The 15,393-nt window shown below is 34.5% G+C and overlaps 1 protein-coding gene across 4 annotated transcripts in view; it reads right to left on the bottom strand.

The window, feature by feature from the left end:
• Scn9a (sodium voltage-gated channel alpha subunit 9) overlaps window positions 1-15,393 on the bottom strand; it is an 85,205-nt gene that overhangs the window by 6,809 nt on the left and 63,003 nt on the right. For all 4 annotated transcript variants that reach the window (XM_010606894.3, XM_033756406.1, XM_033756405.1 and 1 more), the window contains exons 20-26: window positions 13,451-13,573; window positions 11,129-11,410; window positions 10,444-10,497; window positions 9,424-9,561; window positions 4,915-5,019; window positions 4,484-4,754; window positions 8-1,443 (exon numbers count right to left, since the gene is read on the bottom strand). In XM_010606894.3, coding sequence (XP_010605196.1) covers window positions 251-1,443; window positions 4,484-4,754; window positions 4,915-5,019; window positions 9,424-9,561; window positions 10,444-10,497; window positions 11,129-11,410; window positions 13,451-13,573 — 2,166 coding nt within the window. In that variant the 3' untranslated portion in view covers window positions 8-250. The remainder of the gene's footprint in view (window positions 1-7; window positions 1,444-4,483; window positions 4,755-4,914; window positions 5,020-9,423; window positions 9,562-10,443; window positions 10,498-11,128; window positions 11,411-13,450; window positions 13,574-15,393) is intronic.

Below are 15,393 nucleotides of genomic sequence, written 5' to 3'. Positions count from 1 at the left end.
AAATCACCTTTGCTTGCTGCAATCAATAATCCCTACAGAGTTACTCATAATTCTTTCAGAATCATTTACCAGTGCAAAAATAGCCATCAGCTAGTCCTGTTCACTTGTTGTAGATAATCGTTAACTACTGATTGCACTGCCTTTGAGACTATTTCCATAGAAAGAGTTTGGCATAACCTCCTTAAAAGAGTCTTATTAACACAAATAAATCACCTTCTCAGGCTGTAAACAATATATGAAAAATGAAGCTCTATTTTTTGCTGTCCTTGCCATCTTTACCTTTGTCTTCTTTTTCTGTTTTGTCTGTTTCATATTTCTCTTGCTCTGGCTTGGTTACACTATCGTATGAAGGTGGTGAAATGGTAGATGGAGTTGCATCTGTTTTTTCTGGACTGGAGTTCCCATTAACATTATCAAAAACTATTTCTTCTTTGTTAGGCAAGTCATCATCTCTGTCTCCATCTTTTATGTATATACTTGATATATTTTTGACATTTTTCCGTAAGCGGTAATGTCTGTAAGCACGCTGAATGACAGTAGCAGACACATCCTCTTGTTTTCTTTTTAACGTAGTTGTGATAGGTTCATAGGACACTTTAGAAGGATTTGCAGACATGAACCTTTCTTCCATCTGTGAACGAAGAGAATCCATCTCCCCACCTTCACCCAAAACCCGCTTTGTAAAAGCAAATAAGATGTCCAGGCAGTGGATCCGGTCTCCACTGACCATGGGCAGGTCCATGGCAATGAGCTGGACTTTGTTTGGTTTTGCTATGAGAAGAGGGGGATCCAGAGCAGCTGCAAAATCGGAGAGCTTGGCAAACTCTATGAACTGAGTTGCATCAGGATCAAACTTCTCCCAGACCTCATAGAACATCTCAAAGTCATCCTCACTCAGGGGTTCAGTACTCTCTTCAGTGGCAACACTGAAGTTCTCCAGGATGACGGCGATGTACATGTTCACCACCACCAGAAAGGATATGATGATGTAACTGACGAAATAGAAAATCCCCACCGATGGGTTCCCACAGTCACCCTTCACGGAGCTTCCAGGGTGATCTTTTTCAGGGTCACAGTCTGGAGGTCCACTGTTGAGAATAGGCGCGAGCAGTCCGTCCCAGCCCGCAGAGGTGGTGATTTGGAACAGGCAGATCATGCTGTTGCCAAAGGTCTCAAAGTTGAACATGTCATCGATTCCAACTTCCCTCTTAACATAGGCAAAGTTGGACATTCCAAAGATGGCGTAGATGAACATGACCAGGAAGAGCAGGAGGCCGATGTTAAACAAGGCAGGAAGGGACATCATCAAAGCGAAGAGCAGCGTGCGGATCCCCTTGGCTCCTTTGATCAGACGGAGGATTCGGCCGATCCTGGCAAGACGGATCACTCGGAACAGGGTAGGGGACACGAAATACTTCTCTATCAGACCAGCTAGAAACATACCTATATGGGGGGATATTTAAATATTCTGCTGTAGAAAATCATGATTCTAAAGATTTTTTGCCATCTTATCTTTTATGAATTCAGGACTGTTAACAGTAAACAGTTTGAAGAATTCTAAAGAAAAAAAATCATAGACTTACCATTGTGAGTTTTCCATTTACTAAGTTCATAGACTTCTTTTCCCTTTTATAATATACTATTTTGTAATGATAAAGATAAGGTCTACTCAGGCAGAAAATTCAAGCAATACATTAACATACTAAATAGATAAAAAACATATATATATATCTCAAATACAGCTGGTGATAGTTAACTAACATTTGATATTTTGTTAAGTATCACTTAGATATTTCTCTGTACATGTAAATACATTAGCATATACACACAATCATTTCATATGCTTTTGTAGCTTTTCTTTGTGACATATTGTAGTCATTGTGTCATATGTCACACAGACATGTCCCACTCAAATAACAATTCTTGCAGTTGTACAACATCCTGTAAAAGTAATCACATATTAAAGAATAATATGGCTTATTTCCAATTTTGACTTACAATGAATATCTAAATAAGCACATTTTCCGAATTGCATGACTATGTGCTTTGAGAATACCTAAACAGAACTTGGATCAAACAATGTTTAAATTTTTGTTATGTATTGCCAATTCTATCTCCAGAAATTCTATACAAAGTACTACTCCAAATAACAGTATTTGAAAGCGCTCATTTACCATGCTCACCAGTACTGGACATTACAATTTTTACCAGAAAATCTTTACAACACTTAAATTAATCTATTATTATAATTTATTTGTATTTTTAGAAAATAATATATTAAATACTTTGATTAAGTTGTTTTAAACTTTTCTTTGAATATTTCTTTGAAATATTTGCTTACTTTTCTATTAGAATATTTACTATATTATTATTGATCTACAATGCTATTTTTCTATTAGGAGCATTGTTAGCCCTAAGTGTTAAATAAAATTTTCTATTTTATAATTGTCTTTCAATCTACTTTTGTGTGTTGTGATTTTTCTTCTATTTAATATTTTGAATTTTATAAAATCATATCCTGTGTTCCTTTTTTCTTTTCAGACTCAGGTTGTGTCATAAACAGCAATGGCTATTAAAGTTCACGGATATAAATTTACTGCCATATATACTTGACTTCCTTTTTTAAAAGCAATGACATTTGATTCATGTGATCTTTTACTGAGTATATTAGTAATTCTCTATATATTATAGTTTAAGTCTGAACAATCTCTTTGACCTTTTATTTTTAAGCAATGTTACATTATCATCAGTGTTAAGATATTCTTATAGTAGTCTTAATGTTGAATATGATAAGCCACCTCCCGTTTCTCTAATTTTTCTTCTAGGTGAATTTTAGAATTATTTACACTTATACTGTTAGTTTAATTACCTCATTATATAAAAATATCATTAATATTTTTATTGATTTTAAAATTCTTTTACAAAATAATCACAATTATAGCAAGAGATATCCAAGTACAATATGTCCTTCATTTACTTCCACCTTTTTTGTCCTTTACCTTTTTAATAGAAATATTAATGTTAAAGTTACTAGATAGTTCACTTTATTTATTATACTTCAGTTAGACTTTTCTTTAAGTATATTTTCTAACTTTTCTCCACATATCAATGATTAATATTGGTACATGTAATTCAAAATTCTACCCTTATGAATTTTAATTGAATTATTTTTTATTGATTCTTTTCATTTTAAAATAATGTCATAATAGAATGAGGATAAAGAACATTTGCTCCCCAGTTATAATATATTTACTGGTTGTTTTCATATTTATCTGCATTGGTCAAAATTGTTTAAAAATTCAGGGTGATAAAAGGATTATTTCCTTTCAATTTAATTCCATTCTTCTTCTCATTGGTGGTATGAAATCACTACCTAAATTTTAATTTATTTTCTTACGTCAACTTTAGCATGTGGTGATAATAATATTTTTCAAACTTTGATTTCAAATACTTATTCGAAATTATGTGGCACTTAATATTATGGTTATAGGTTATGCTGCCTTTCATTTTTCTGGGTCTTTTCTATCATTGTTGAGTTTCATTCATATTAAATGATCTCCAAAATCTGTCTCATTTAAAATTTATAAGCAAGTATAATCCTAAAACTATTAGGCTTGTGAAGAGAATGAAAGAAAGATAAAAAAGCAGATATGACAGACTGTGGCCAGTTGAGAAACGATTTCATTTTACAGACTGACCAAGTATTAAGTTGGGAGGAAGAAGGCTAACATTTATTGAGGCTTTAAATTCAATAATAGGGCCAGGGATTTAGCTCAGTGCTGCACCCGCCTGCCTTGCAAGTGCAAGGACCCAAGTTTGATCCGCGGTACAAAAACAAAAACAAAAAAAAATCAAGAGTAATTTTCAAAATCACAGATAGTCTGTTTCTTCATAACATTAGGAACTGGGTACATTTGCATTTTAATCTTTTTATTTCTCCTACCTTATTCCCATCCCTCCATCCTTTTCTCAGCTCCCTTCTTATCGTCTCTTTTTATTTTGCTATTTGTTATTTATATTTTAGATTTCTCATGTATAGTAGAAACCATGTGATATTTAACCTGTTATTTCACTTAGCATTATAGTCTCAAAGTGCTTGCATTTTTCTACAAATAACTCAATTTTTTAAATTTTATATTGGAGTAGAACTCCACTGTGCATATTTGCCACATTTTTCTTTATTCATTAGGGTGCCTACGGACATATGAGCCATTTCCAAGATGTAGCTCTGTGAGTTGTGCTGTTATAAGCATGAGTGTGGACGTATCACTGTTATACAGTGTCTTTAACTCTATTGGGAAGGCATACGTCTGAAACACAGGACTTCCAACAGAGAGCTTTTTGCTATGTTTCAAAGGTTCTTTCATTTTTCTACATACTAATTTACTCAAAGATAAATTTACATTTAATAATTCAGGTTCTTCTGTGAGCATCTGTGGGTTTAATTGTTTAAAGTTAAAATTTTATTAAGAACTGGCCTTACCTACAATGGAGAGAATCACAACCACAAAATCAAAAATGTTCCATCCCACTGTGAAGTAGTAATGTCTGAGGGAGATTAGCTTCAGTACACATTCTCCAGTGAAAAGGATAATAAAAACAACATTTATCCAGTACAAAACATTTTCCATTTCAACACTTTGCCCCTCTTTTTCTACCATCATGGTTACCATATTGAGGCAGATAAGGACCATGATGGTGATGTCAAAAGCTTGGTTTGTTACGAGGTCAAATATGCATCCTTGGAACTTGTTCTGTAAGAGACAAGAATACGAAAAGTACAGAAACTATTTCAAGTAGTATTGTTTATGTAGATGTGCAAAAAAGACATGTTAAAATAATTTGAAATTTAACACCATAAATTATATATATTTATATAAATTATATAAATAGTTTATACACATATATTTTTACCCCTGGCCTGGGAATTGGCTTTTGTGGCTTCTTGGACCCCAGCTTTTTCATTGCATTATAGTATTTCTTCTGTTCTTCTGTCATGAAGATGTCTTGACCTCCGAGGTAAAAAATTAAAAAGAAATCTAGTTAAAACCAGAATCAATGTGTAGGGTTTTCTCTTGATCCTTATAATAAGTTAAAATATATTAATATGGAAATCATGCATATTTTGTTATGTACTCAGTAGCTATATATAATATCTGTTAACAATCACCTATGCATAGGCACATGAGCCTCCATATATAATATAATGTGCACATATCAAATATAGACACTACATAAAATCACGATTGGGCCAATTATATTGTATGTACTAATATGTTGTTTTAGAGTATGCGTTGCTGTTTCATTTCATCTGCTCTTTATCTTACCAGACATTTTCATGCTAAGCAACAGATAGCGTGGGAAAATGTGCAACAGTTAATAGTAGTAAATGTTTCTCTCAATGATTTGTCTAATGTTTAGGCCTCTTAGAAGGAGTAGAGGCCAGAAAATTTTATTAAAATAATTTTATATTTATTTATATTTATTCAATATGCTGTCATTGCTTTATCAGAGAAGAAGGAATACATGAAAAGTAAGTCACAGATATTTCCTTATCTATATCTGTATCCACAGTTGTATCTATGTCTGTGTCACAAGAAATGTTTCAGATCTTTGCTTCCAAAAAATGAATTTCAACATAAATACTTATTGTGCATCAAAATTATGATGATAAAGATCCAGGTACTAAAGAAGTTACCAATAATTAGGCCTAAAAAACTGAAAGACTTTGTAATTTATTGTATAAAAGGTAATACAGCCAGGCATGGTGGTGCATGCCTGTAATCCCAGCACTTGGGAGGCTGAGGCAGGAGGATCACTGTGAGTTCGAGACCAGTTAAAAAGATTTTATTCTTTTTACACTGGAAAAACCTAAATCTCATAGAGAGGTTGTAGGAACACTTGGGACTGAGGCAGGAGGATCACTGTGAGTTCGAGACCAGTTAAAAAGATTTTATTCTTTTTACACTGGAAAAACCTAAATCTCATAGAGAGGTTGTAGGAACTTTGGCTATTCCTTTAGGATTTGTTAGTTTCTTTAAATAATCTGTCATTTTTTTATAGATATGTACATATTTCACATTGGTCTGAAATACAACCTTCTCAAAATCAGAGCATAAATTAGAATAATCCATGTAATTAGAGATGCATTTGGGCAAATTGATGATTCTGAAATCCTGAGTAGAGTCCTGGAATTGAAAATGACTACGTCTTGTTTTTCTTTTAGTTCTCTTGAACTAAAACATTTGGCTTCCGTTACACTGTATTTCATACTCCTCAAATACCTATTACCAGTCTTTTTTATCTTAGAGTGTTTTAATTCACTTTTTATCTAGTTCATATGCAGTCTTTATGTAACCATGGTATTAATCGGATCAGTTGTAGCTACGCATGTGAGAGTCTGGACACCTACGTGAAGGGAAGATGGGCCACTGTTTGCTTATTAGTGGGGGACTTGGATATCACAGTGTTTAAACCCTACCAGCATAGTTGGAAATATACTGAGGACAGAACTCGGAATGGGGCGAAAAATCAAAGTAGTAGTTTTGGTCTTCATCTAATGATATCTTTGATGAAGGGTGGACTGAAACTACAGGTGATTTTAAAATGTTCCAATAGAGAATCTTGTGTTGTGTGATTCTGATCTACTATAAGTTATATAGGACTTGTGCAAATGCGCTCCTTTAAAAGCTAAGCCTGTAAGTCAGGCTGGCCTACCAGAGCGTGACACTCTATCAAAGCTGTATTACACATTAGTTTAGATTGCAGGTCTGGCATTGCATTATCTTTGTTTAAGCTCCACCTCTATTGTCTATAGACAAATTTTCCAATCTTTTAAATTATGAATCATGTTATTACAGTGTAACCGTATTATTAATTTTTTGAAAGGATAGATTGAGATAATGCTTAGCATAATGCTGGTGAACAGCAGGCATTCAATACATTTGAGTGATAACAGATTGTGCATCCTTGATCTAAAAATTTGAAATCTGAACCTTTTAGATCACCAACACAATACCACAAGTGGAAAATTACACACCTGATCTGTGATGGGTAGCACTGATATTGCAGCCACATTAAAAGTATAGTACATAATCCCCTATTGTATTTATTATGTACAATATAAATAAATTTTGATTTTTGAGCTGCCAAGATATCTCATTATACCGATATTCCAGAATCCAAAAATATCTGAAATTCAGAGCACTTACAGTCCTAAGCATTTTGGGAAAAGGATACTCAACCTTATTTCAGGTAATTACTATTAACTTTCTTCATAAGGTTATACTTACTTTTGAAAGGGGTTGTTTCACTATCTGTTTTCATGGGTGGCCAGGTCTGAATTAAGCATTTGTATAATTATATCACATAGTTTGTTCATTTATGACCTGAACTTGGTAATAACTTCTATTCTGATCTTCAGGAGTATGCCATATGATTAACTATTAACCCTAATTTTCATATGAATGCATTAAAGATGAAAAGAGCACTAATGTGGATTGGAAAAATTAGTAAGATGGGATTGGTTAGAAAGAGATAGGAGTAAGCCAGGTGTGGTGGCACACAGTTGTAAAGCTGACTGCTCAGAAGCCTGAGACAGGAAGATCCCAGGTTCATGCTCATAGTCTAGGCAGTCAATGAGATCTTATGCTGGATGATGCTCTGTAGCTGAGAACTTGCTTAGGATCAACCCCCTGTATTACCACAAAGAAGGAGAAAGTGAGGGACTAGAGGAGGAAAGAGAGAAAGAAGGAGAAGCAAAAAGAAAAAGAGGGGAAGTATGGGTAAAGCTACAAATAGTTTTTTGAAAAACTTAAGAAGCAATACTGCATTTTGGGAAAAACGTGGCCTTTGAAGTCAAACAGCCCCCATACTCTGCTTGTGAGTAGTCAACTGTGTGCACTAGTTTCAGTGTCTGCATCTGTCTCACCTGGGAAGTCTGCACCTGAAATCACTCCCCTTAGTAATCTGCCCCTCATTCCTGCAAAGTTCTCTTTTCTGTAGATGGTGCCACAGCCACAGAAACTCAGTTCACTGACAAGAATCCCAAAACTTGGACTTCGCTCCCTTTGAAATCACAAACACTACTGTAAACTCTACCTCCTAAAACAGCTTGATTGAATATATTCTCTTTCTCTTGGCACAAAGCTTCTGCATAGAGTAAATGTGATGCAGGTGGGAGGTCAAACGGGATCTGAACTAAACTTGGACTCTCCCTAAACTTTGTGAGAATCACTGCTGGATTAGTTTTAATACAAGCTCAGTTTTATATGTCTAGAAAGGGAGACTGTGGAGTTAGATTTATGATGAAGCTACTTTCTAGCTGCCAACTGTATACAAGTAGCATAACCTCTCTGAGAGTTAACTGGTGATACTTATGACTTCTAGATTACACACGTTGGCTACTGACAGACATTGCAGGATCTGATGCAACTGGAGTCAATGCCTTTCTCATAAGTTCCTCTTTCCTCAAAATGCTTCTGTGACAGTCAGTTCCCACTAAAAAAACATCTAGCATTGACTTCATATGATATTTTCATGTCTTTTCAAGAAGGTCAGAGTCTCTCTTATTATTCTTCTCAAATCTCAACTCCACCCAAGCTGGACAAATTGCTATTCCTCCTGAATTGCAGCCTCCTTTATCAGCACTATGCATACGCTCTTGTGTTTCTCTTCTGCTTCCCATGGATTAGCCATTCTTTTATCTCCTGGTCACTGTGTGTCCCCAGTTCCCAGGCCTGCTCAGGAGTTACACATTTTTTCTACAGCTGTATCAATTTTGCCTCTGACTGCTCAGGTACATTTTTATTGTTGTTAATTTATCTTACTGCATTTTATCACTGTATTATGTTATATATTTGAGGATACAACATTATAGAGGGACTAAAAGAATATACTAGTCTACATACATGGCGTATACTACTAGCTCTGCTTAAACTCTGTCATTTACAGGATATATGATCTTGGTGAATTATTTAACTTCTCCATGCCTTTTGTCATTTAAGGCACCTGTATAATAATAATAATAATAATAATAACAATACTTTTGTTTAATATTTTGCATTGAATTATAACCTTAAAAAGATATGCTAAAGGCCTAACACTAGAACCTCATTTGGAAATGGTGTTTTTTCAGTTGTAATTTAGGCAAGATCATACTTGAATAGGATAAATCCTTAATCCATTATAATTGGTGTCCTCTGTAGGGAACACTGGGATAGACTGAGTAAAGTATCTATGACTTAAGAATGTATTCTTTGAATAAAAATGGATAAGATTAAGCATATATATAACTGTATACTTGGCCAATCATAAAATAAATAAAGTGGTAATGAAACTACTGACAGAAGTCAAATTTATAAAATTGGGAAAATAACTGCTCATTTCTTTTCGGTGCAGTAAAGGAAACATTTGAATACTTATCTTCTTTTTTTGTTGGTTGAAATTGTCTATGATGACCCCAATGAACAAATTCAGAGTGAAGAATGACCCAAAGATAATAAAGATGACAAAATAAATATACATGTACAGGTTGTATTCATATCTGGGCTGCTGGTTTTCCTATAAAGTTAATAAAAGCAGTATGTTCACAATAGCATTCATAATTTTCACAATTTGACAAAGTAATCTCAAGAATGCTACCTTAGGTAAACGTGGTATTTTAAAAGCTACAGCATTGTTGAGGCTTCACATAGTTATTGTTTATAAATTATTCAGTATAAAGCAAGTATTTAATAGATGGTTTCTATAGTCTTCTGATGACTCTGAAGGACTTAACCATATGTAGTACTTGTTCTCAGATTGTTGGGACTATTTAGTAATTAAACAATCAATATATGTTTTATCTCCAGAAACACCTGTAAAGAGGAGGATTCCATATTTATGTAAATTTGATTACTTTTTGCTTGACTATAAAAATGTGTTCACTGCATTTCATGAAGATGTGAACTAGCCAAAGATCTTAAAAATTTCTTAGCATGAACTTTATTTCAAATAAACTCTTCCATGGTGCTTAAAAACAGAAAGCAGTAAAAACCATGAAGAAACATTTATTCCATTTTTATTGAGAAATTAATATTTACTGAGCATTTATTATTGCCATCTTATTCTAAGTAATCCACTTGTGCTTTCTTATTGGATCCTCATATCAATGACTATGAGGTAAGCACAGGGTTAGTTTACTTTTACAGAAGAATAAATGAATGATCCAAAAGGTGGAGTGTCTTTGCTCAAAGTCACCTGCAGAGCTTGGAGAATGTAAAGGAGCCACAATCTGAGCCAGGCTTTGTCTCCAGTGCTGTACTCCTAGCTGTGAGGCTACTGTCAGATTCATTGTATTTGTACATGCCAATGGTTCTGTGGTGCTATGGTGTAAAATACTGAAGCAAAGTAAGAAGGTATCTTAAATTCTAAGTTTCAATGGAAATGTTGATGAATACTTACACCAACAGAATCAACTGCTGCATACATAATATCCATCCATCCCTTAAATGTTGCCTGTAAAAATGTCACATTTAAAGAATCAGAATATCATGCTCATGGGATAAAATCATCATAGTCTTGTCTCTTTAGCCTTAAAACACTTATTCTACAATGTTAAATTAGTAAGTTTTGCTATTTCAAAATACCAGTTTAATATAAAGATGCATTTAAAAAGAGAACAGATTCCTAAGTTGTGTTCTAAATCTTACCCTGAATTATTTACAAATTATTATAATTGCTTATGAATTTTGAGTAGATACTTTTATTTTTTCGAAAGAGGAAGAGAATCTCATGAGTATGGCAGAAAACATTTTTCCACTTTTAAGGAATTTCCTTTTGTCCGTAGGAAATCCTTCTTATTCCCTCGTAGGTAGTACTAGAAGTCCAGTGAGACTATTTTTGAAGCAGTATTCAGGAAGTGCAGTGGTAGTGGTTCAAGTTACATCAAATAGTTAACTATGGATCAATAACTCAAACATAGCAAACTTACACTTCTCAACCACGTTTATACTCACAGAGTCTCAGAAAGATAAACTTAATTTTCAGTCACCCAGTGCTTCCTTTTTAATTTCTAGTTTATGGAATATTTAAATCATGACCAAGATCTTTCATTGTATTCCAAGTATGCATGAAAACAGTCACTTACAACTTGAAGCAAAGACAGATAACCGAGTCCAACATTATCAAAGTTCACTTTCAGGTTTTTCCACCGTACATCTGTAGTGCCATTCATAAGGGCAAAGCACTCGGAGCGATTTTGGACTTGGCTTTCCAGAAACCGTAACCCATCTGTGGTGTTAACACACTCGTAGAACTTGCCAGCAAACAAATTTACTCCCATGATGCTAAATATTAGCCAGAATATGAGACATACAAGGAGCACGTTCATGATGGAGGGAATTGCTCCGATGAGTGCATTCACAACCACCTGGTATTAGGAAGGAAAAGAAAAACAGGTAAGATACACTGAGAAAAAGCCAAACAAGCAAACAAACAAACAAACAAACAGGTTAATTACAGAACATCAATGCAGGATTAAAGAAATTAGAAAAGCCGCCTTTAAATATTTAAGCCATCAGTTCAACTGACTGACATATATATATATCGATGCCTGTTGTATTCTCAGTGGTGTGCCAAGAAAACAAATTGTGACATGAGCCCTATGATCAACACATTTACAAATTAAATGATTAACACAGTAAAACTGTTAGCAAAAACCCAAGACAAAGTGACAAAAATGATAGCACAGTTTAAATAAACAAGAAAATAAAAAGAAATCCAAAAACCTGATATTGATAAGGTGAAGTCATAAAATCTGCACATTCTAAAAGAGAGAAAAAATATAAATGATAAAAATGAAATTAAATGTACATTTAAAGTCTTATAATCCCAGAATTACCGACACTAACGGTCAATTACTAGATCAGGATAGCATGGGACAATCTATGAATGATCAAAACATTAATTTAATAGCAAGAGTTTCATTACACTTCTGTAAAAAATGTAGTTTTAAATTTTTAAAAAGCATTTATGTGACTTTTACTTATGAGTCTTTTTCATAATCATGACTTCTGTTAAATTTGTGAGCCATATTAACTGGTACATTAAGAAGCAGGAGTTACAATCAGACTTAGATGAGTAAGGCTGACAGTGAGAATCTGTTAGGCTGAAAGAGTTCTACCTTTTCACGAGGCTGTGAAAAGTTCAGATTTCTGAGCCAAGTTTCTGATTTATAAGGGTTGGGTCTGGGGCTCATGAATTTGCAACTCCAATAAATTCTCAGATGACCCTGACAGGTGGCCAGCGACCACATTTAGATCGTCAGCAGCCTAGACCAATCTCCATGCTAAGTTGATTAGAGACAGAAATTAGAGAAGCAGTCAAGTAAACAAGTAGAAATCACGATGATGAAGGTTCTGGGTATCTGATCATAAAGGAAGGGTGTCCTGTTATGCTTGGTCCTGGGCAGACAAGGCACACTCAGATTAAGATTAAAAGTAAGCAGGTGTTTGTCTGCCACTCTGATGCTTATAACTTGGGGTTGAGGCAGTGTGGTAAGGAATCTAGGTTAAAGGAAAAACAGAGGCATGAGAAAGCAGGTAGAAATCTGAAGGGGAAAATTTTTAATGAGGGTATAGACTAATTATAAAGAATACAGTCATTGTCCTCCACGTGTGTTATGAAGAAATTGCTGATTCAATACAGCCCTTAAATTTAGGTTGGAGCTGGGCATTTGCGGTGCATGCCTGTAATCCCAGCACTGGGGAGGCTGAGGCAGGAGGGTCACTGTAAATTTGAGGCCAGTCTGGACTACATAGTGAGTTTAAGGACAGCAAAAAATACCTAGCAACACCTTGTCTCAAAAAAAAAAAAAAAAAAGGCTAGGTTGGTGGTAGCTATTATTTATTTCACCTTGTTTATCTCTATTAAATGCATCTCTTTTTAGGTACTATGCAGCCTAGTGTAAACGAAGTAAACTCTTCGAGTTTTAGTTTTCATTAAATGCAATTTTGACATCATTTTCCTGATTTTGAAACACTATTTTAAAGATGAAAATTTCTCCCCACCCATTGTAGTTCCTTCAATAAATATTATTTGAGCACTTGATACAGACAAGTCCTTGATTTGTAAGTGAGACGTTGTTGCAGAACTAATAATGATCTCTTCTCTTGAATTTCTAGCAGAGGGAAAAGTCACTTACTTGTATAATTTAACTGCCTAACAATATTGTATACAGGAAGTATTAATTCATTCCTTTGTTAAACTGGATACAAGGAAATACTGTGTATATATATGTGTGTATATTTGCTTTTATTATGTATATAAACAGCCCACATATATGAATTTATGTATGTAAGCATGCATACGTACATTTGTATAAATAGTCCATAGTTACTATATACCAATTTTTAAATATTTTATATGCCAATAAAATAATATTATATCAGTAAGTTCAATATTTTCTTACCCTCATCCCTTCAAATCTAGATAAGGCTCTTAGAGGTCTTAAAGCTCTCAGTGTTCGAAGAGATTTAATGGGGCCAAGGTCTGAGTAGCCAAGAGTGCTAGCAACTAACGTTACCAAAGAAACCTGTAAAAAAATAACATTTTCGTTAATTATTTCAAACAGATGATAAAGTATCAAGAGGAAAAACTCACTTCCAAAGATCGCTAAGAGAAGTTCAGCCAGTCAAAGGGGCAAGATGGTGGTTTTTTTTCCTCTGAGTTTATTGGTACATTTTAGGTATACAGTACAGTTACATTCATCATTGGAATCTTGTACCTCTACATGACAGGTCTTGGTTCTCATTTTTTCCCCTTGTCCCTGCCCTCCCTTCACCCCCTCCTCCCCTCCCCCTTTACAAACATTTTTTTTTCCTTTTTTTATTTTTTCCTATTTTTTTCTTTCCCTTATTACCTTTCTCCTACCCTTCCCACTTTCCCTACACCTTTGGCCCTTTTCTTCCTATTTCACATTGCCAATTATCTCATTAGGATCTTATTTACTATTATAGTTTTTCACACCAGAGAAACTATTCGGTATTTACATATGTGTGACTTATTTATTTCACTTAGGAACATATCCTCGATATGTATCCGTTTCCTATGAATGATAACAAAACAGCAAAGTTAACCAAAACAAGAAGAAACAATAGAAGGAAAGTTATTTATTATATCCAAATAGAATGATAATATGATTTTCATATTTTTATAATCAATGGTTATGTACTTGCTTATGAAGTTTTAAAGTCTAAATAGAGCAGCTAGCAAAGCTTTGATTGAAATAAAGCACGTGGCACAACAAAATGTGCCTCTAAAGCTGCCATCCTGTGTGGAATTAATTAAGCGTAAGGATGAGTGTAAATCTTACTAAGAAGCAGTCTGAAGATTCATGATTTTGAGATGAGGAAAATTTCCAAATAAGATTACTTCTACCTTTCAGTTACTCAAGATTGGCACTGTTATTTTTTTAGTCAAAAATGTCCCCCGAAAGGTTCATGTGTTCAGAGGTGGGGTTTTTGGCAGGCGGCTCATCCTCTCTTGATGAGTTCATAGCTGATGTGCTGTTAGAAGGTGGGGCCTGATCAGTAAAGGCAAGTGACTGGGGACTTGACCTGGAAGGGTAAAGTCTTGTTCCACCCCTTCCTGTCTTTCTGAGTCTCCTGTTGGTTCTCTGCTTCCAGCCACCACGAGGTGAGCAGCTGAGCAGCTTTCCCTGCCAATCGCTTTCTCTCCTGCTCTCCCGCTGTTCTGCCTTGAGGCAGTGGACCATGGACCCAAACTACAAGCCTGTCCTTCTTTAAATTCCAGGTGTCAGGTATTTTGTCCCAGCGATGGCAAGGAGACCGATACAGGCACCAAAGATCTACCTTATAAGAACAATTTACGAAAGTTCTCAGGTATGTTGAACAGAGAATGAGACCTGGGGGTCTCTCTAGCCTCACAACAAGCACACATGTATAAGAATTTCATCGTATTAGGAGACCAGACACATTACCAGTTGATTGTTTTCATGTATTTACTTTAGAATTTTACACTAAAAGTAGCTGTATTTTTTTGCTTTTTAGTTTCTTGCACTAGCAGAACTAATGGCTCCACTTACTCCTCTTAAATTCACTCAGTCATTCAGGTCCATTATTTTCCATTTAAGTGCACTTAAAACATAAGTATGTTCTCTTTTTAGTCAACAAAAAATTACTTTTTAAATATTTGTTATAATTGGATAGCCCATAAGGAAGTAGATATGTTTCCTAGCAACTGTTATGTAAGTTTTGTGATACTGAATATAATTTATGAATATTATTGAGAAAGCTACAATGTAATCACTAAGAATACATACACATCTATACATGCACTTAGTGCAGCTACCTCTGCATATATATATATATATATATATATGTATATACACAC

Source organism: Fukomys damarensis, unplaced genomic scaffold, assembly GCF_012274545.1.
Source record: "Fukomys damarensis isolate Sample0158 unplaced genomic scaffold, DMR_v1.0_HiC HiC_scaffold_26, whole genome shotgun sequence".
Classification (NCBI taxonomy): Eukaryota; Metazoa; Chordata; class Mammalia; order Rodentia; family Bathyergidae; genus Fukomys; species Fukomys damarensis.
This window is presented reverse-complemented; position numbering and strand designations above follow the sequence as displayed.